This window comes from Symphalangus syndactylus, chromosome 14, assembly GCF_028878055.3.
Source record: "Symphalangus syndactylus isolate Jambi chromosome 14, NHGRI_mSymSyn1-v2.1_pri, whole genome shotgun sequence".
Classification (NCBI taxonomy): domain Eukaryota; kingdom Metazoa; phylum Chordata; class Mammalia; order Primates; family Hylobatidae; genus Symphalangus; species Symphalangus syndactylus.
Window position 1 is genome coordinate 69917948 of NC_072436.2, and position 15688 is coordinate 69933635.

The 15688-nt window shown below is 47.1% G+C and overlaps 1 protein-coding gene across 3 annotated transcripts in view; it reads left to right on the forward strand.

The window, feature by feature from the left end:
• The window catches only part of TGFA (transforming growth factor alpha), a 113970-nt gene extending 98975 nt beyond the window's left edge, over positions 1 to 14995 (forward strand). For all 3 annotated transcript variants that reach the window (XM_055242549.2, XM_055242548.2, XM_063617884.1), the window contains 3 exons: positions 5489 to 5638; positions 8660 to 8769; positions 11421 to 14995. In XM_055242549.2, coding sequence (XP_055098524.1) covers positions 5489 to 5638; positions 8660 to 8769; positions 11421 to 11428 — 268 coding nt within the window. In that variant the 3' untranslated portion in view covers positions 11429 to 14995. The remainder of the gene's footprint in view (positions 1 to 5488; positions 5639 to 8659; positions 8770 to 11420) is intronic.
• Positions 14996 to 15688: the final 693 nt, after the last annotated feature.

Sequence of the window (15688 nt, forward strand, 5' to 3'; positions counted from 1 at the left end):
TCCAGGCATTTTCCCCCTGCAAATTAACCCTTCTCCTGAGAAAGGTCAGGGTCATCCCCAAGCTCAGTCCCCTGACCACAAACTCATAACAAGTTTTTCCTATGGGCCAAGTGCGGGGCTACAGAGACAGCTGAGACATACTCACATTTGGAAAAGCTGACCATCTTGGGGGAGGCATGGCCATGCAAACAATTACACCTCTTTACCTCAGTTTCCCCCCTGGATCTTGATGGCCCAGGGACACTATTCAGTCTACAGAAATGCTTTACATGGCAACAGATAGTGAGCCACACTGTTCTTCGATGGCTTTAATCAGTTGTCAGCATTTTAGAAGGCAGATTTCATATTTCCATGCAGACGTCCAGCTCCTCTTGAATAAGCAGAATGGCAACACCGGGCCTGAACTTCCAAACGCAGCCCCTCAGCTGGGACTCACTCAGGTGTGCCACCCCAGATAGAGCTCGCGCTCTCCAGCCCTTCATTCTCCACCTCTCCCCAAAATTCCCGACAGCAACGTGGAACACTGGTCCCTGGTCACCTGTTGCCCTGCTGCTCTGCTTACACCAGGCCACTTGGCTCACTTTGCCATCCGTGGGACCCCTTGGGGCTTGCATGTGTTCAGCCCTGGGACAGGGTCCTCTGCAGGCCCCTCTGACGGCACTCCTTACCCCCCTATGGCTTGTGAGCTCTGGGAAGACAGTACCACACCTTATCCCTTTTTGTATTTACAGTACCCAAAAGAATGTTCTAATTAATGAATTCCCACTAGACCAGAAACTCTTGAGTGCATGCAGAGAAAGCAGAACATTCTGTCCCTGCTCCTGTGACTCGCCCAGCCCTGGGAAGCTGACACACACATCCTGGTCAATAAATCTGACATACCCTGAGGTCAGGCCCCATCTGTCATGGCCTCATCAAGCAAACCTACAGGGAGCCAGGATTCTAATCTTGAGAGAGGGAGCACTTTCTAAAATATCATAAGTCTTAAACTCCGTCCTCCATAAGAACAACAGTCTTTAGGTTTCCAGAGAACCTAAAATGACATCTCACGCTATAAAATGAGGGAAAGAAAAAAAAGTTTAAACAAATAACTAGTCACAGACTGCCAAAGGTGGTGAAAACTAGCCCTAGATATTTATGCTTCAGGTGAAGCCTAGATGGTATTTTACAGCTCCCTTTAATAAATCCCCTAGTCCCAACCACATCAGAAAACTAATGGGAGGAGAATTTGCAAAGACAGTAAAGCTATAGAAATGCAGGGTTAGGACTCTCATCACTTTTTCCCTGAGGCGGATTCCTCACACCATTGGTCTGCTGCCTGCAGCAGCCTTCAAACAAAGGAAAACCGTTGAAGGAAGCCACCCGGGTGACAAGTTTACCCCTGGCAACCAGTTTGAAGTTTCTTACCTGTCCCAAATGCTCCTTGGTGACCCAACTCCCTGACAACTTTCCCACAGCAAAGTAGAAAGCAAATTCCTGTCAGCCAAGGGAAACATTCCACCTGGCCCTGGCCACAGAACCTTCCAGTGGAATCTAAACAGAGTTAAACACCTGAAGAGACCTGACCGCCATCAGTTCATAACTGGCTGCCTGCGTGACCAAGGTGGCGCCTCCCCAGAGATTAGGATTGGGGACAGTTTTCTTGTTGGTACTCGAGCCCCCTTACATAGATCTATCAGCAGGTGGTGGGGGTAGGGTTAAGAAGGATGACATCACTCCCATCCACAGGTCTGGAGAAAGTGCAGGTCCTCCCAGAGTGGGGGTCACACAGCAGGCAGGAGGACACCACAGTTAAAGGCATGGATGGGAGGTCAGGAAGACCAACATAAAGTCCAGCTGAGTCTCCCATGCAAGTGACTTGACCCCTTTAAGCCTCTGTTTCTTTGTGCACAAAATGAGGATACTAATACTTCATAGGATTGTAATGGGGACCCAGTGATGATAATATAGAGAGAGCAATTGCTGCCTATGACAAGAGCTACTGGACTCTTAAGTAGTGGGACTACTTAAATTAATTGGTTAAAATTTAGTTTCTCAGTCTCACTAGCCACATTTTAAGGATGTAATACCTCAGGGTAGCTAGTGGCTACTGTATTCATCTGCCCAGATATAGACTGTCATGATCACGGAAAGTTCTATTAGTCAGCACTGGAGAACATTCAAGCCCAGTTCCCAGCACAGCATATGAGCTCAAGTGTTTGCTATTATGGCTGCTGTTGGCACCATCACCGCAGCCAAGGGATGTTGTGAGGTCCTGCCGGAAGGAGTATGTAAGTAGGGCTGACCATACTCCAGCCCTCTCCTCCCCAGCCCCCAGAGCACAGTGGTTATAGGACTTGGTGAATCTGGTTCTTGAAAAGCTGAGAATGCGTGAGCCCAATACACGTGCCCTTGGTCCTAGTGCACCCACTGCCTCATAGCCCTGTGGAATGTGCAGCCAGGTGAGAACCAGCGCCTACCTGAGGCAAAGGAGAGAACAGCAGCTGGATCGAGTGTGATTCATTTGCAGCCAGGTGAGGTGACTCTTCCCACTCCTTCTGTGACTTGTGCCTAAAATAATGAGCATAATTAAATCTAATATTAGTAGAAGCTTGGGAAGTTTTTTTTTTTTTAAGTATGTCACCAAACCTTTTTCTTTTTCCGTCATAAAGAGCAGCTGAGAAGCATTTCCGTTATTACAATTAGGAAGAGAAAGGATTGCCCTCCCCTGCCCACTGGAATCAGCTGGGAGCTTTAAAAATCTTGATGCCCAGGACTGACTCCCAGAGATTCTGATTTAATTGATCTAAAGGTGTGGCCTGGACATCAGGATTTTTGAAAGCTCTACATGCAATTTCAATGGGCAGCCAAGGTTGAGAAACATTGGTTTCACTGTTAAAAACTTCATGGTGGCTCTCAACTCTGGCCGTGTCAGAATTACCTTTTGGCCCTTTCTTTAAAATGTCCGGGCCCCATTTGCAGAGAGATTTTGATCGAGGAGGTCCCAGCTGTAGATGAGACCCACTGGGCTGCTTGGGGCTAAGACGCACTGTTCTTGGAGCTTTTCTAGGTCATGACCTGGAGTCCCAATGATGAGGCAGTTACCTAGGTGCCTCCCGTGCCTCCCACCTTGGGGAAGTGTTCACTCAGAAGCATGTTGGGCTCCCTCACTCTGTGGGACTGGGAGTTGAGCATTTGCAGCTATTACACTAGAGTGACAGGCATTCTTGTTGGCATGAAGACTTTCCTAAGGGGCTGGGGCTCCTGCTGGGGCGGTTTTAAAGCAGAGCTGATTTGCAGGGGCCAGCATGCATGAATGGCAAATGTTCCTCTGGTAGAAAAAGCGTGGAAAGTCAGCAAGGTGTGTCCCAGCCCAGGGGGTTATCTCCCTTGGTGCGTTAAGACGGCACTGTCTGGGGGCACCTTTGCACGTTGCCGCACTGACAGCAAGGAGACCTCGCTCCAGGACAATCAGTAGCCCATCTCTTGTGCCTGATCAGAATTGTGTTTGTCACTAAATCACTAGCCCAGGGTATCTTCCAAACCAACTTGCATTAACCCAGAAATGTAGCCTTACTGGGTGAGACTGTTAGTTCCCAAACCTCTAGAAGCTTTTGTTTCTTCATCTGTCAAACAAGGTAAGTAATAGCCTAATAGTCGCAACCTCACAGGTCAGTTGTGATTGCTGGGATTAAAAGAGATGATTCATGTAGGAGTTCAGCCTAATGCTTGCAGTAAATGTTATGTGTTGTAATTAGCACTTGGCTGCCACTATTTTATTTAAATGAAATGTATTGGGGTCTCCAGTATTGATGTGTTAAATCGTAGTGTTTTTAGAGCCAAATAATAGGCGAGGTGCTAGAATCCCTCTTTCCCAGAGCCTGCTGGTTAAAGTAGAAACGTTTCAAGCTGTGTGAAATTGTCACGGATTGCTCACCTTCCTATATGCTGAGACTTTCACAAAAGACTCTGCATTGGCTTGTCTACAACTCCTGGTTACAGATCTGATAATCCACTCCAAAGCCCAGGCTCCCCGGCCCCATTCTGTTCAGTGGTTCACCAGAAGTTTCTGTAGAGCTAAGCCCTGCCCTGCAAGAGCAAGAAGGCTGGGACCAGAAGTGAAGCTGGTCACAGAAGAGCAGTCAGAAAGGTGGGCATAGTCCTGGGGGGGTTCATGGAGGAGAGGTTAGGGAGATCCAAGTGAGCTGTGGAAGAATGGATGGATGGATGACAAAAATGAATGCGAACGAGTCTGTAAATTACATCCTTCTGGAGAATGTGGTCCTTGGGATGGAGCCTGAGGAGGAGAGAGAGTGAGGAATGATATTCCAGGTGGAAAAGGTAGCCAGAGTTGAGATGCACAATGGAGACAGAGATTGCAGTGAGCCGAGATCCCGCCACTGCACTCCAGGCTGGGCACAAGAGCGAGACTCCATCTCAAAAAAAAAAAAAAAAAAAGTCCCGCCTGGCAAAGGAGGTGGCGATCTTAGATTTCTATTGACGATAAGAACGTTACTCTATACAAAGGGAAAAACAAAGTAACAAAGGGACCAGTGTCTAAGCTAAGTATCTTTTATTAAGAAGAATCACATGCTTGGGGGATTAGTGGCTCAGGGTGAGGGGATGCCTGTAAAAGAAAATGACCATCCCATCCTTATGGCCAGGGCACATCCTGAAGCACCTTTGAGACCAACTTGTGCATAGCAAGGGGCTGTGATTGAAAGATTAATACCAAAGAACCTCTGAATGAATCGCCCTCCTCTGCCCACTGGAATCAGCTGGGAGCTTTAAAAATCTTGATGTCCAGGACTGATTCTGAATGGTAGCAATACCAGGAATTACATCACCTGGTATTAGCACCACACTGTACAGGCTACACGCACATTCAAACATGACCTTGCTTGTGCCTTTACTAAGCCTGGATGGAGGTAGGCCAGGTATTGATGGACAGGAGAACACCAGGGTTCACGGGAGAGTAGTGACTTCTCCAGTCCTACAATGACCAGGTAGTGGTGCTGAGTAACCTGGTAAACACTTGAAGAACTAATTAAACTTGAAGAAGATAAAAAGGCAAACCACAAGCCTATGTCTTCACTGGTTTCAGGTGTTTTCTTTCTCATCACCAGAAATTCTGAAAATACACATTTGGTTTAAAACTAACCTGGATTTTTTATGAACTGCCAAAATGAAGCTTGTGTCATGAACACATTTGCTGCCTTTATTCCTCCAGGATTTGGCACAGTCACGATAGTCACGGATTGCTTCAGCCACAGCTTGCATCCGCAGATGATAAGGATTAGATTCCCCCTCCTTCTCCACATAAGCAGTGGTGCCTGCGGCAGGGAAATAGGCATTTTGCTGACACCTTTCCCTCCAATTGCAAAAGCTGACAGAGCCCCTTTGGGCTTTACCTGCAGGCTCTGGGTCCCTCCAGGAAAGCCCTCCCTGGAGAGCTAGGGTAACAAGACCTTTTGTCAGGAGAGTGCACTGACGTTCCTTTCTTCCCCAGCTGCCATTCTGGGTACGTTGGTGCACGCTGTGAGCATGCGGACCTCCTGGCCGTGGTGGCCGCCAGCCAGAAGAAGCAGGCCATCACCGCCTTGGTGGTGGTCTCCATCGTGGCCCTGGCTGTCCTTATCATCACATGTGTGCTGATACAGTGAGTACTTGCTGCCCCTAAGGCCAGGTCCCCTGCCCACCTCCCCTACAAGGGACATCCGCAGTATATCCAGATAACAGGGCCACCTCAGCACAGCTTATTTCTGCGATGTCTGAGTGCTGTCAGGAAAGCTAAATGCTACTTTGATGACTGTTGGCATGGCGTGGCAGCCAAGCTGCATGAAGGCCTCGTGCATCCTGGGTGGATCCCCTGCTGGGGGGTTCGTGCACTGTGGAGGCCAGTGCAGAACCAAAGGCATGCTCATTCTTTCCACGGTTGTGTTGGAGTCTTCAGAATAGTGATGAAGTGGGCAGGTGCTCCAGAGAGGACTAGAGACAGCTCCTAGCCTCCTTCCATCCGCAGCAGAAGTACTTCCTCTCTGCAGAAGTCACTTTGCAAATACTAAACCATGTCGAGGGCCATTGTTGCTGTTACAGGCTGATGACCATCACTCTGCACAGCCCTTCCTCTTTGTCCACTTCTCTGCCCCTCCTCATCTTCCAAAACTCAGTTGCTGTGTTGTATCTTCCAGGAAGCCTCCCTGGGGCCTAGACCAGGAGAGACCTTTTCAGGTGTGTCCTGGCCCCATTTGCTTGCCCATATCTCTTGACTGGACGGCTGTGCAGGGTCAGAGACCCTGGGAATACAGTGCAATATTCCTAGCATTTGGAACTATGCCAGATTTATTCCCTGGAAATATCTAAAGTCTGAGTCTTAGGGGATTTATTAAGTTGGTGCAAAAGTAATTGCAGTTTTCACCATGACTTTTTAAGGCCAAAACCACAATTACTTTTGCACCAACCTAATATACCTAATTGGATATGCACAAGGAAGTCACAGAACAGTTAAAGGCTGCCATTCAATTCAGTGTAGGTTAACTCATGGTGGAGATGGTCAGTGGATGGGCCCCTCTGGCAAGGTTGTGGTCAGTAGCTACATGTCGATGCAGGAAGCCAGACTTACACCCTCCAAGGTTGCCTAAGATTTGGGCAGATAAACAAACTGTCCCTTTGGTTTGTGGCTATCGAGACATCTGAAACACATGGCCCTGGTTCTGGTAACAACGAGGCACCCGTTAGAGCCCCAGCTTGTTGACAGTAGCCACAACCTGCTCACATCCTTCTCCTGGACCAAAGCAGCACTGAGTGGTGAGGTTTGAGGTCTGAGCTGGGCTGGCCTTTCCCTCCCCACCAAGCAGTATCCATTCTGCTTCCAGGGGCCTTGGAAAAAACATGTTTGCTAGGAGAAGACAAGTAGCTGTGGTTCAGACTGGGCCACAGCCCAGGCTCTGCCATTTGGAAGGACCCTCCTTGAGGAGTAGGAGCAAGCTAGTGGGCTGCCAGCCTCGCTTCTCATGGCCAGTAGCTGTGTGTGCCGCCCCATCCTTCCATTGTCCTGTTTCTATGGCCAGGAGGGTCACAGGGACTTAGGAACGAGACTGGGGGTCCACGTGGGCCTCCCCAGGGGACCTAAGAGCTAATTTTGGCAGATTGTCTGGAAACAGGAATGATCTAGATGCCTAGACAGCATCTCTCATTTCCAGGGAGGCGGCCAGTCCCAACTCCTGTGTCCCTTCCCAGCTTTGGTCTCCCTGCCAGGGTCCAAGTTCAGAATCCATGAGCCAGAGACTAAGCTCTCACTCCTGCCAGGCTATTGGCTTCCTGGGCTTAGGGCCCTCCTGAGTTGCAGGGTCCAAGTTGGGACCAGCTTGTCCCACGCTGGAGGAATCTAGAGGCCTTGATCCTATTGCCCTGGGATGCTCCTATCTGAGAAGTGACAAGGACAAGCCCACCTGGCTGGCTGACTGTGAGAAAGTAGTCATTGATGGCTCTGGAACCAAGGCCTTTAGAGCCCCCCTGGCATGGGATGTGCTGTTTCTAGCCCAGACTCCGCAACTCAGGAGGGCCTCATGCCCAGGCATACTGCTCTGGGCTCCCGGTTTTCACCTGTGACATGAGCAGGTTGGGCAGGAAGGTCTCAGAACCTCCTCCTTAGCCCTGCTGTCCAAAGATTCAGGGGCTCCAGTAACCTTTCCAGCTTCTCACTGCGGGACAGTGCCAAGACAGGGGCTGGGATGGGAATCATGAAATGCCCACCAGATACCGAGAGAAGCCCAGCAACGGCTTATTTCTTCATCTCTGCCACCTGGCTTACCTTAGGAAATTTCTCCTAACTCCAGCCCTAGCCCAGGGATACATAAATTATATATGCATTAAGGTTAGAATGAGTGGAAACAAAGTTCTCCACGATAGCCCAAGGGAAATGGCTGGCAGCGTCTGTGGGTAACTCATCTCTCACTCACTGCTTTCTTTTCTGTTCTTTGGGGGCTTTTTTTTTTTTTTTCATGCAAAGTCTGAAAACCCTCCATTCCTGCCCACAGAGGGAGGCAGGAGCCTTTATAACCCTGATGCCTCAGGACTCCGGGTCACACAGGTTTACAGAGAGGGTAAATGTTCCAAAACCAGAGAATTTTAGTCCTGAAAGCAGGATTCAAAGCCATTGAGATCCATAACTCATTCTTCCATTTTTTTCCATGGTCAATTCAGCCATCCAAGTTACCTGTTCTGCTACAGGCAATACCAGATGAATAACCTCTTCCTAAACCCTCACAGCCCTGCCAGCTAGAGGTGGCCACTTTATCCCAGTCCTTTGTCCCAATTCTGAGGCCATTAACACTTGTGGAGTTACCCACCTGGTTCTTTATCAAGAAAGCCGGGTGGAGGACCAGTTCTCTCTGACAGCTGGGGAAGCTGGAGCCAGGTCAGCTTGCAGAAACGGAGCAAATACTTTAGGGCAGCCAACAGATGCTTTTGTTGTTGGCCAGCATCTGCCCCAAAAAACCACTGCCCTACAATGCCCTCAGCCCCCTATGGTGCCTGTCCCTCCAGAAGCCCCCATGAGGAGCTGGTTTGGAGCTGGTTTAGAGCTGGAGCTGCCCAGCAGGCCCCTAGGGCAGATGCTGTGCCACCCTGGCCCTTGTGCCAGGCTCCTGCCCAGACTGGGTCCTCTGTGTCTTTGCAGCTGCTGCCAGGTCCGAAAACACTGTGAGTGGTGCCGGGCCCTCATCTGCCGGCACGAGAAGCCCAGCGCCCTCCTGAAGGGAAGAACCGCTTGCTGCCACTCAGAAACAGGTAAGGAGCCTCTTCGGTGGTGGGAGACACTATTGGGTGGAGAAGACGACCACCTTCTCCAAGTCAGGGCAGAAGTTCCCGGAGAACGAAGCAGGAAGAGGGGAGAAAAGGAAGAGACTGTTTCATTCTACCAAGTCAGGTTTGGTTTAGTCATAGGTGCCTTTTACTTAGTAGGGATCCCTTATATCCTGGCTGGTGGCTGTGGGACCTTTGACAAGTTACTCAACCTCTCAGAGCCTCAGAGTGTTTTTGTTTTGTTTTTTGTTTTTTGAGACGGAGTCTTACTCTATCACCCAGGCTGGAGTGCAATGGCACGATCTCGGCTCACTGCAACCACCACCTCCTGGTTTCAAGCGATTCTTCTGCCTCAGCCTCTCAAGTAGCTGGGATTACAGGCTGCCCACCACCATGCCCAGATAATTTTTGTATTTTTAGTAGAGACAGGGTTTTGCAGTATTGGCCAGGCTGGTCTCGAACTCCTGACGTCAGGTGATCTGCCCGCCTCAGCCTCCCGAAGGGCTGGGATTATAGGCGTGAGCCACTGTGCCTGGCTTAGCCTGTTTTCTTATTTTTTTTTTTTTTAATTAATTTTTTTGCACACAATAAACATTTTCTAAAAATACATACAAACAAAAAGATGCGTATCAAACATATTAGGAAGGTTGCACATGGGAAGATGGGGAATAGAAATGGGGAGTGGGAATTAAAGAAAATAAATGAGAGAGGGACTTTGTATGGATCAATGATAATAACTCAATCCTCTATTTGACAAAGAAGAAGGAGAAGGAAGAGGAAGAAAAAGAAAGTGGGATAAAGGATCAGAAAGGGAGGAAAATAGAAAAAATTAGAGTATGACTCCAGGGTATGTTTTCTTATTCTTAGAAAGATGTTGTGCAAATTGGAGGAGTACTGATATAAAATACCCAGTATAGTGTATCACCCAAATTGTAGGCACTCAAGAGATGTTCATTCTCTTTCCCTTGAGAAAGTCACTTCCCATTTTTCATCTGTAAAAGGAGGAATTTGGCCTATGGAAGGTCTCTAAGGACCTTAAAACCCTTAGATCCTATGATCTTCATTAAGTTTACCTTGTTTCCTGGATATTTTCGCCAACATCCATGAAGAAGATTGGACATCGGGATGTGGGGCCCAGCTCACACCTCAGGGGCCTCCTTGGAGCGTCAGTGGCTCTGGGCTCATAGAGGTGAAGAGTCCTTCATCCCAACAGGGCTGGAAAAGTCTCACCAGCCAGCTTTTCGGGGATGCGATTTTGACCAAGAGAGCCCATCGTAAAGTTCTTCTTGAGGACGCAGTGAGTCAGGAGACAGTCATTAAAGGGAATCCACCCAGAGGTGTCCTTCCCTAGTAAACAGCTGGCGTTCAGAAGTTCCAGGGTCCATGGAGAGGGTAGGGAGGAAGGCTGCTGGGAGGCTGGACACGTGTGTTCATTAGAGCTCATGGTCATCTGGAGGGAGCAGAAGGCCCAAGAACACATGTGTTTGTTCTTTATTTCAATAACCATAGTCATTGTACACAGTAAGTGAGCACACAGAGACTGTGCGGGAGCAGCACTTAAGATTTAGGAGCCACAGCTCTTGAGGATGCAAATCCATTCAGCCTTACAGTGGTCTTAGGAAGAGGATGGTTCATGAGTGATGTGGGTAAACTGAGTCTCCTGACAGCCTGCTTGGGTCCCACTGGGAATCAGTGGGGGAGTGAGGATGAGAACCAGGGCCTCTAAAGCCCCCTCCCAACATCTCCTTTCAACTACCTTGGGCTAATCTATTGAGCTAATGAAGGTCAATATTTTTATTTTTTCTTTTAGCACCAATAGAAAAATGTTTTTAATCTTTTAAGAAAATGTGTAATAGATTCTGTAGCATTTGTCTGAACCTAACAGTCATTTGGGGTGGACTGAGTTTCTTGTTAATGTCACTTCTTCTCTACCCACATTTAAGAAGTTAGCTCTAAGCCTGGGGATGGGTCTGGCCTTTAGAGATGGCCACCTGGACTGAAGTCCCTCTCCCTCAGATGGTGCAAATCACAACCTCATATAGCACCTGCCAGGCCTGCTGGGCCTAAAGGATGGGTGAACCAGGGGTACTCACCTGTGAGCACCTCCAGAGGAACCATGGCAAGGACCTAGAAAGATGTCCAGGCTAAGCTGAACTCAGGAACTGAGGACGGTCCATGCTGCCTCACCACGACAGACACAGAGGACACCCTCAGGGCCCAGCTGTTGAAAAATAAATGGGTCCATTATTGTATGGCGTCAGGGGAAGCCTTTCTGCCACCAGAGCCCTGGACCAGGGCTGCCCACCAAGCCACCCCTTACGGGAGCTGACTGCAGGCCAGATTAAAATGAGACCCTCACAACAGGGGGCATCCCCCTGCTCCCCGCCATCTGCCTTCCTTCTGCTATCACTCACTCACTTTCAATCAGTCTCTCTAGCTTCCTTTGGCACTGAAAGCACAATGTCAGAGGTTGCGGTCCCCAAGACTGAACCAGCAGAATATGGACTTGGGCCTAACTGCCCGAGACAACTTGGTGATATTGGCTCTGCCATCTCCAAGTCTCTTTCCTAAGCTTATTTTCCCAGCGTGGCCAGGGTGTGGCCCTCAGTGCTTAACCTGTTTTTCCTTCCTGCCAGTGGTCTGAAGAGCCCAGAGGAGGAGTTTGGCCAGGTGGACTGTGGCAGATCAATAAAGAAAGGCTTCTTCAGGGCAGCACTGCCAGAGATGCCTGGACATGCCGCAGACCTTCCTACTTGGCCTGTAATCACCTGTGCGGCCTTTTGTGGGCCTTCAAAACTCTGTCAAGAACCCTGTCTGCTTGGGGATATTCAGTGTGACCTAGAGAAGAAATTGGTGGACCACAATTTCAAGACTGGTTAAAAAAGAACTGCAAAGAGATGGACTCCTGTTCACCTAGGTGAGGTGTGTGCATCAGTTGGTGTCTGAGTCCAGATGTGTGCAGTTGTCTTCTGCCAGCCATGGATTCCGGGCTATATATTTCCTTTTAATGGGCCACCTCCCCACAACAGAATTCTGCCCAACACAGGAGATTTCTATAGTTATTGTTTTCTGTCATTCACCTACTGGGGAAGAAAGTGAAAAAGGGGAAACTGTTTAATGTCACATGAAGACCCCAGCTTTAAGAGAAGCTGTATCCTCTAACCACGAGACCCTCAACCAGCCCAACATCTTCCATGGACACATGACATTGAAGACTGTCCCAAGCTATCACCACCCTTGGAGATAACGTCTTATTTATTAGATGGGTAATGGTTTTATTTTTAACCTCTTAAGTCAATGTAAAAAGTATAAAACCCCTTCAGACTTCTACATTAATGATGTATGTGTTGCTGACTGAAAAGCTATACTGATTAGAAATGTCTGGCCTCTTCAAGACAGCTAAGGCTTGGGAAAAGTCTTCCGGGGTGCGGAGATGGAACCAGAGGCTGGGTTACTGGTAGGAAAAAAGGTAGGGGTTCAGAAGCGGTGCCATTGAAGCCACAAAGCCGGTAAATGCCTCAATACATTCTGGGAGAAAACTTAGCAAATCTATCAGCCAGGGATCTGTCCCCTCTGTTGGGGGGAGAGGAAGAGTGTGTGTGTCTACACAGGATAAACCCAATACATACTGTACTGCTCAGTGATTAAATGGGTTCACTTCCTCGTGAGCCCTCCGTATGTTTAGAAATAGAACATTAGCCACGAGCCATAGGCATTTCAGGCTAAATCCATGAAAGGGGGACCAGTCGTTTATTTTCCATTTTGTTGCTTGGTTGGTTTGTTGCTTTGTTTTTAGAAGCAGAAGTTTAACTTCGCTATTTATTTTCGAGCACTAGAAAAACTATTCCAGTAATTTTTTTTTCTTCATTTCCATTCAGGATGCCAGTTTTATTAACAAAAACTCTAACAAGTCACTTCCACTATGTGGGTCTTCCTTTCCCCTCAAGGAGCAATTGTTCCCCTGAGCATCTGGGTCCATCTGACCCAGCGGGCCTGCCTGTGAGAAGCAGTGGGTCCCTTCAAATACGTAGTGGATAGCTCATCCCTAGGAATTTTCATTAAAATTTGGAAACAGAGTAACGCAGAAATGATATATAAACTCTTTATGTGAGGAAACGCTACTAATATTTGAAAAGTGAAAGATTTCTATGTATTAACTCTTAAGTGCACCTAGCTTATTACATCATGAAAGGTACATTTAAAATATGTTAAATTGGCTTGAAATTTTCAGAGAATTTTGTCTTCCCCTAATTCTTCTTCCTTGGTCTAGAAGAACGATTTCTATGAATTTTCTCTTTATTTTTTTAATAATTCAGACAATTCTATGACCCTTGTCTTCACTTTTGGCACTCTTATTTAACAATGCCACACCTGAAGCACTTAGATCTGTTCAGAGCTGACCCCCTAGCAACGTAGTTGACACAGCTCCAGGTTTTTAAATTACTAAAATAAGTTCAAGTTTACATCCCTTGGGCCAGATATGTGGGTTGAGGCTTGACTGTAGCATCCTGCTTAGAGACCAGTCAATGGACACTGGTTTTTAGACCTCTTATCAATCAGTAGTCAGCATCCAAGAGACTTTGCAGAGGCGTGGGAATGAGGTTGGACAGATGGCAGAAGCAGAGGTTCCCTGCGAAGACTTGAGATTTAGTGTCTGTGAATGCTCTGCTTCCTAGGTCCAGCAAGTCACACCTGCCAGTGCCCTCATCCTTATGCCTGTAACACACACACAGTGAGAGGCCTCAAATATACGCCTCCCTAGAAGTGCCTTCCAAGTCAGTCCTTGGGAAACCAGCAGGTCTGAAAAAGAGGCTGCATCAATGCAAGCCTGGTTGGACCATTGTCCATGCCTCAGGATAGGACAGCCTGGCTTATTTGGGGTTTTTTCTTAGAAATCAAATGACCAATAAGCATTGGATCCCTCTGCCATTTAATGGCAATGGTAGTCTTTGGTTAGCTGTAAAAATACTCCATTTCAGGTTAAAAATGTATCTTCTAATCCATCTCTGCAAGCGCCCTGTGTTTCCTTGCCCTTTAGAAAATGAATTGTTCACTACCATTAGAGAATCATTTAACATCCTGACCTGGTAAGCTGCCACACACCTGGCAGTGGGGAGCATCGCTGTTTCCAATGGCTCAGGAGACAATGAAAAGCCCCCATTTAAAAAAATAACAAACATTTTTTAAAAGGCCTCCAATACTCTTATGAAGCCTGGATTTTCCCACTGCTCTACAGGCTGTGGCTTTTTTTAAGCATCCTGGCAGGAAATGTTTTCTTCTACATGGAAAGACAGACAGCAGCCAACCCTGATCTGGAAGACAGGGCCCCAGCTGGACACACGTGGAACCAAGCCAGGGATGAGCTGGCCATTGTTTCCCCGCAGGAGAGATGGGCAGAATGGCCCTAGAGTTCTTTTTCCTGAGAAAGGAGAAAAAGATGGGATTGCCACTCACCCACCCACACTGGTAAGGGAGGAGAATTTGTGCTTCTGGAGCTTCTCAAGGGATTGTGTTTTGCAGGTACAGAAAACTGCCTGTTATCTTCAAGCCAGGTTTTCGAGGGCACATGGGTCACCAGTTGCTTTTTCAGTCAATTTGGCCGGGATGGACTAATGAGGCTCTAACACTGCTCAGGAGACCCCTGCCCTCTAGTTGGTTCTGGGCTTTAATCTCTTCCAACCTGCCAGTCACAGAGGGAGGAATGACTCAAATGCCCAAAACCAAGAGCACATTGCAGAAGTAAGACAAACGTGTATTTTTAAATGTTCTAACATAAGACCTGTTCTCTCTAGCCATTGATTTACCAGACTTTCTGAAAGATCTAGTGGTTCACACAGAGAGAGAGAGAGAGAGAGAGTACTGAAAAAGCAACTCCTCTTCTTAGTCTTCATAATTTACTAAAATGGTCAGCTTTTCATTATCTTTATTATAATAAACCTGATGCTTTTTTAAGAACTCCTTACTCTGACGTCTGTATATGTTGCACTGAAAAGGTTAATATTTAATGTTTTAATTTATTTTGTGTGATAAGTTAATTTTGATTTCTGTAATGTGTTAATGTGATTAGCAGTTCTTTTCCTTAATATCTGAATTATACTTAAAGAGTAGTGAGCAATATAAGACGCAATTGTGTTTTTCAGTAATGTGCATTGTTATTGAGTTGTACTGTACCTTATTTGGAAGGATGAAGGAATGAATCTTTTTTCCTAAATCAAGACTGGAGTGTTTCTTTAATGAGATGAGGATATTGCTCAAGGAAATGAAGACTTTTCTCTGCAAATATGAATGATGAGGAAAAATTAGGTGATCTTTTGCAAAATGTGGAAATCCTATAATTAACCATAGTTGATCCCTGTCTCCTTGAAGACTTCAAGTTCTCTGAAGCTCTTCCCAGTATATAAGTACTTAGTAGACTATGTGTCCAATAATGCTAATTGATGTGGTGGAAAATATATACAATCTCTGCCACTGCAGGAATTGAAATCTGGTCGAGAAGACAGACTGATATGCTGAGAATAATTCAGGACTATTTCTAGACAATACAAATAAGTGATGAAATTATAAGGTACAGCGTATATGTTAACAGCTGTGGTTCTCAAAGCATGGTTCCAGACCTGCAGCATTGGTATAACATGTGAACTTGTTAGGAATGCAAATCTTTGGGCTCCAGCCCAGACCTACTATACTGTGGGGGTGCTCCATACTCTCTCTGCCCTCTGGGTGATTCTAATACATGCTCAAAATTTGTATATATTTTTTAATTTTGCAGAGAGGCAGGGTCTCCCTGTGTTTTCCAGGCTGGTTTCAAACTTCTGGGCTCAAGCAATCTTCCGCCTTGGCCTCAGAGTTCTGGGATTATAGGCGTGGGCCACTGCGCTTGGCTGATGCTCAAATTTAAGAACTA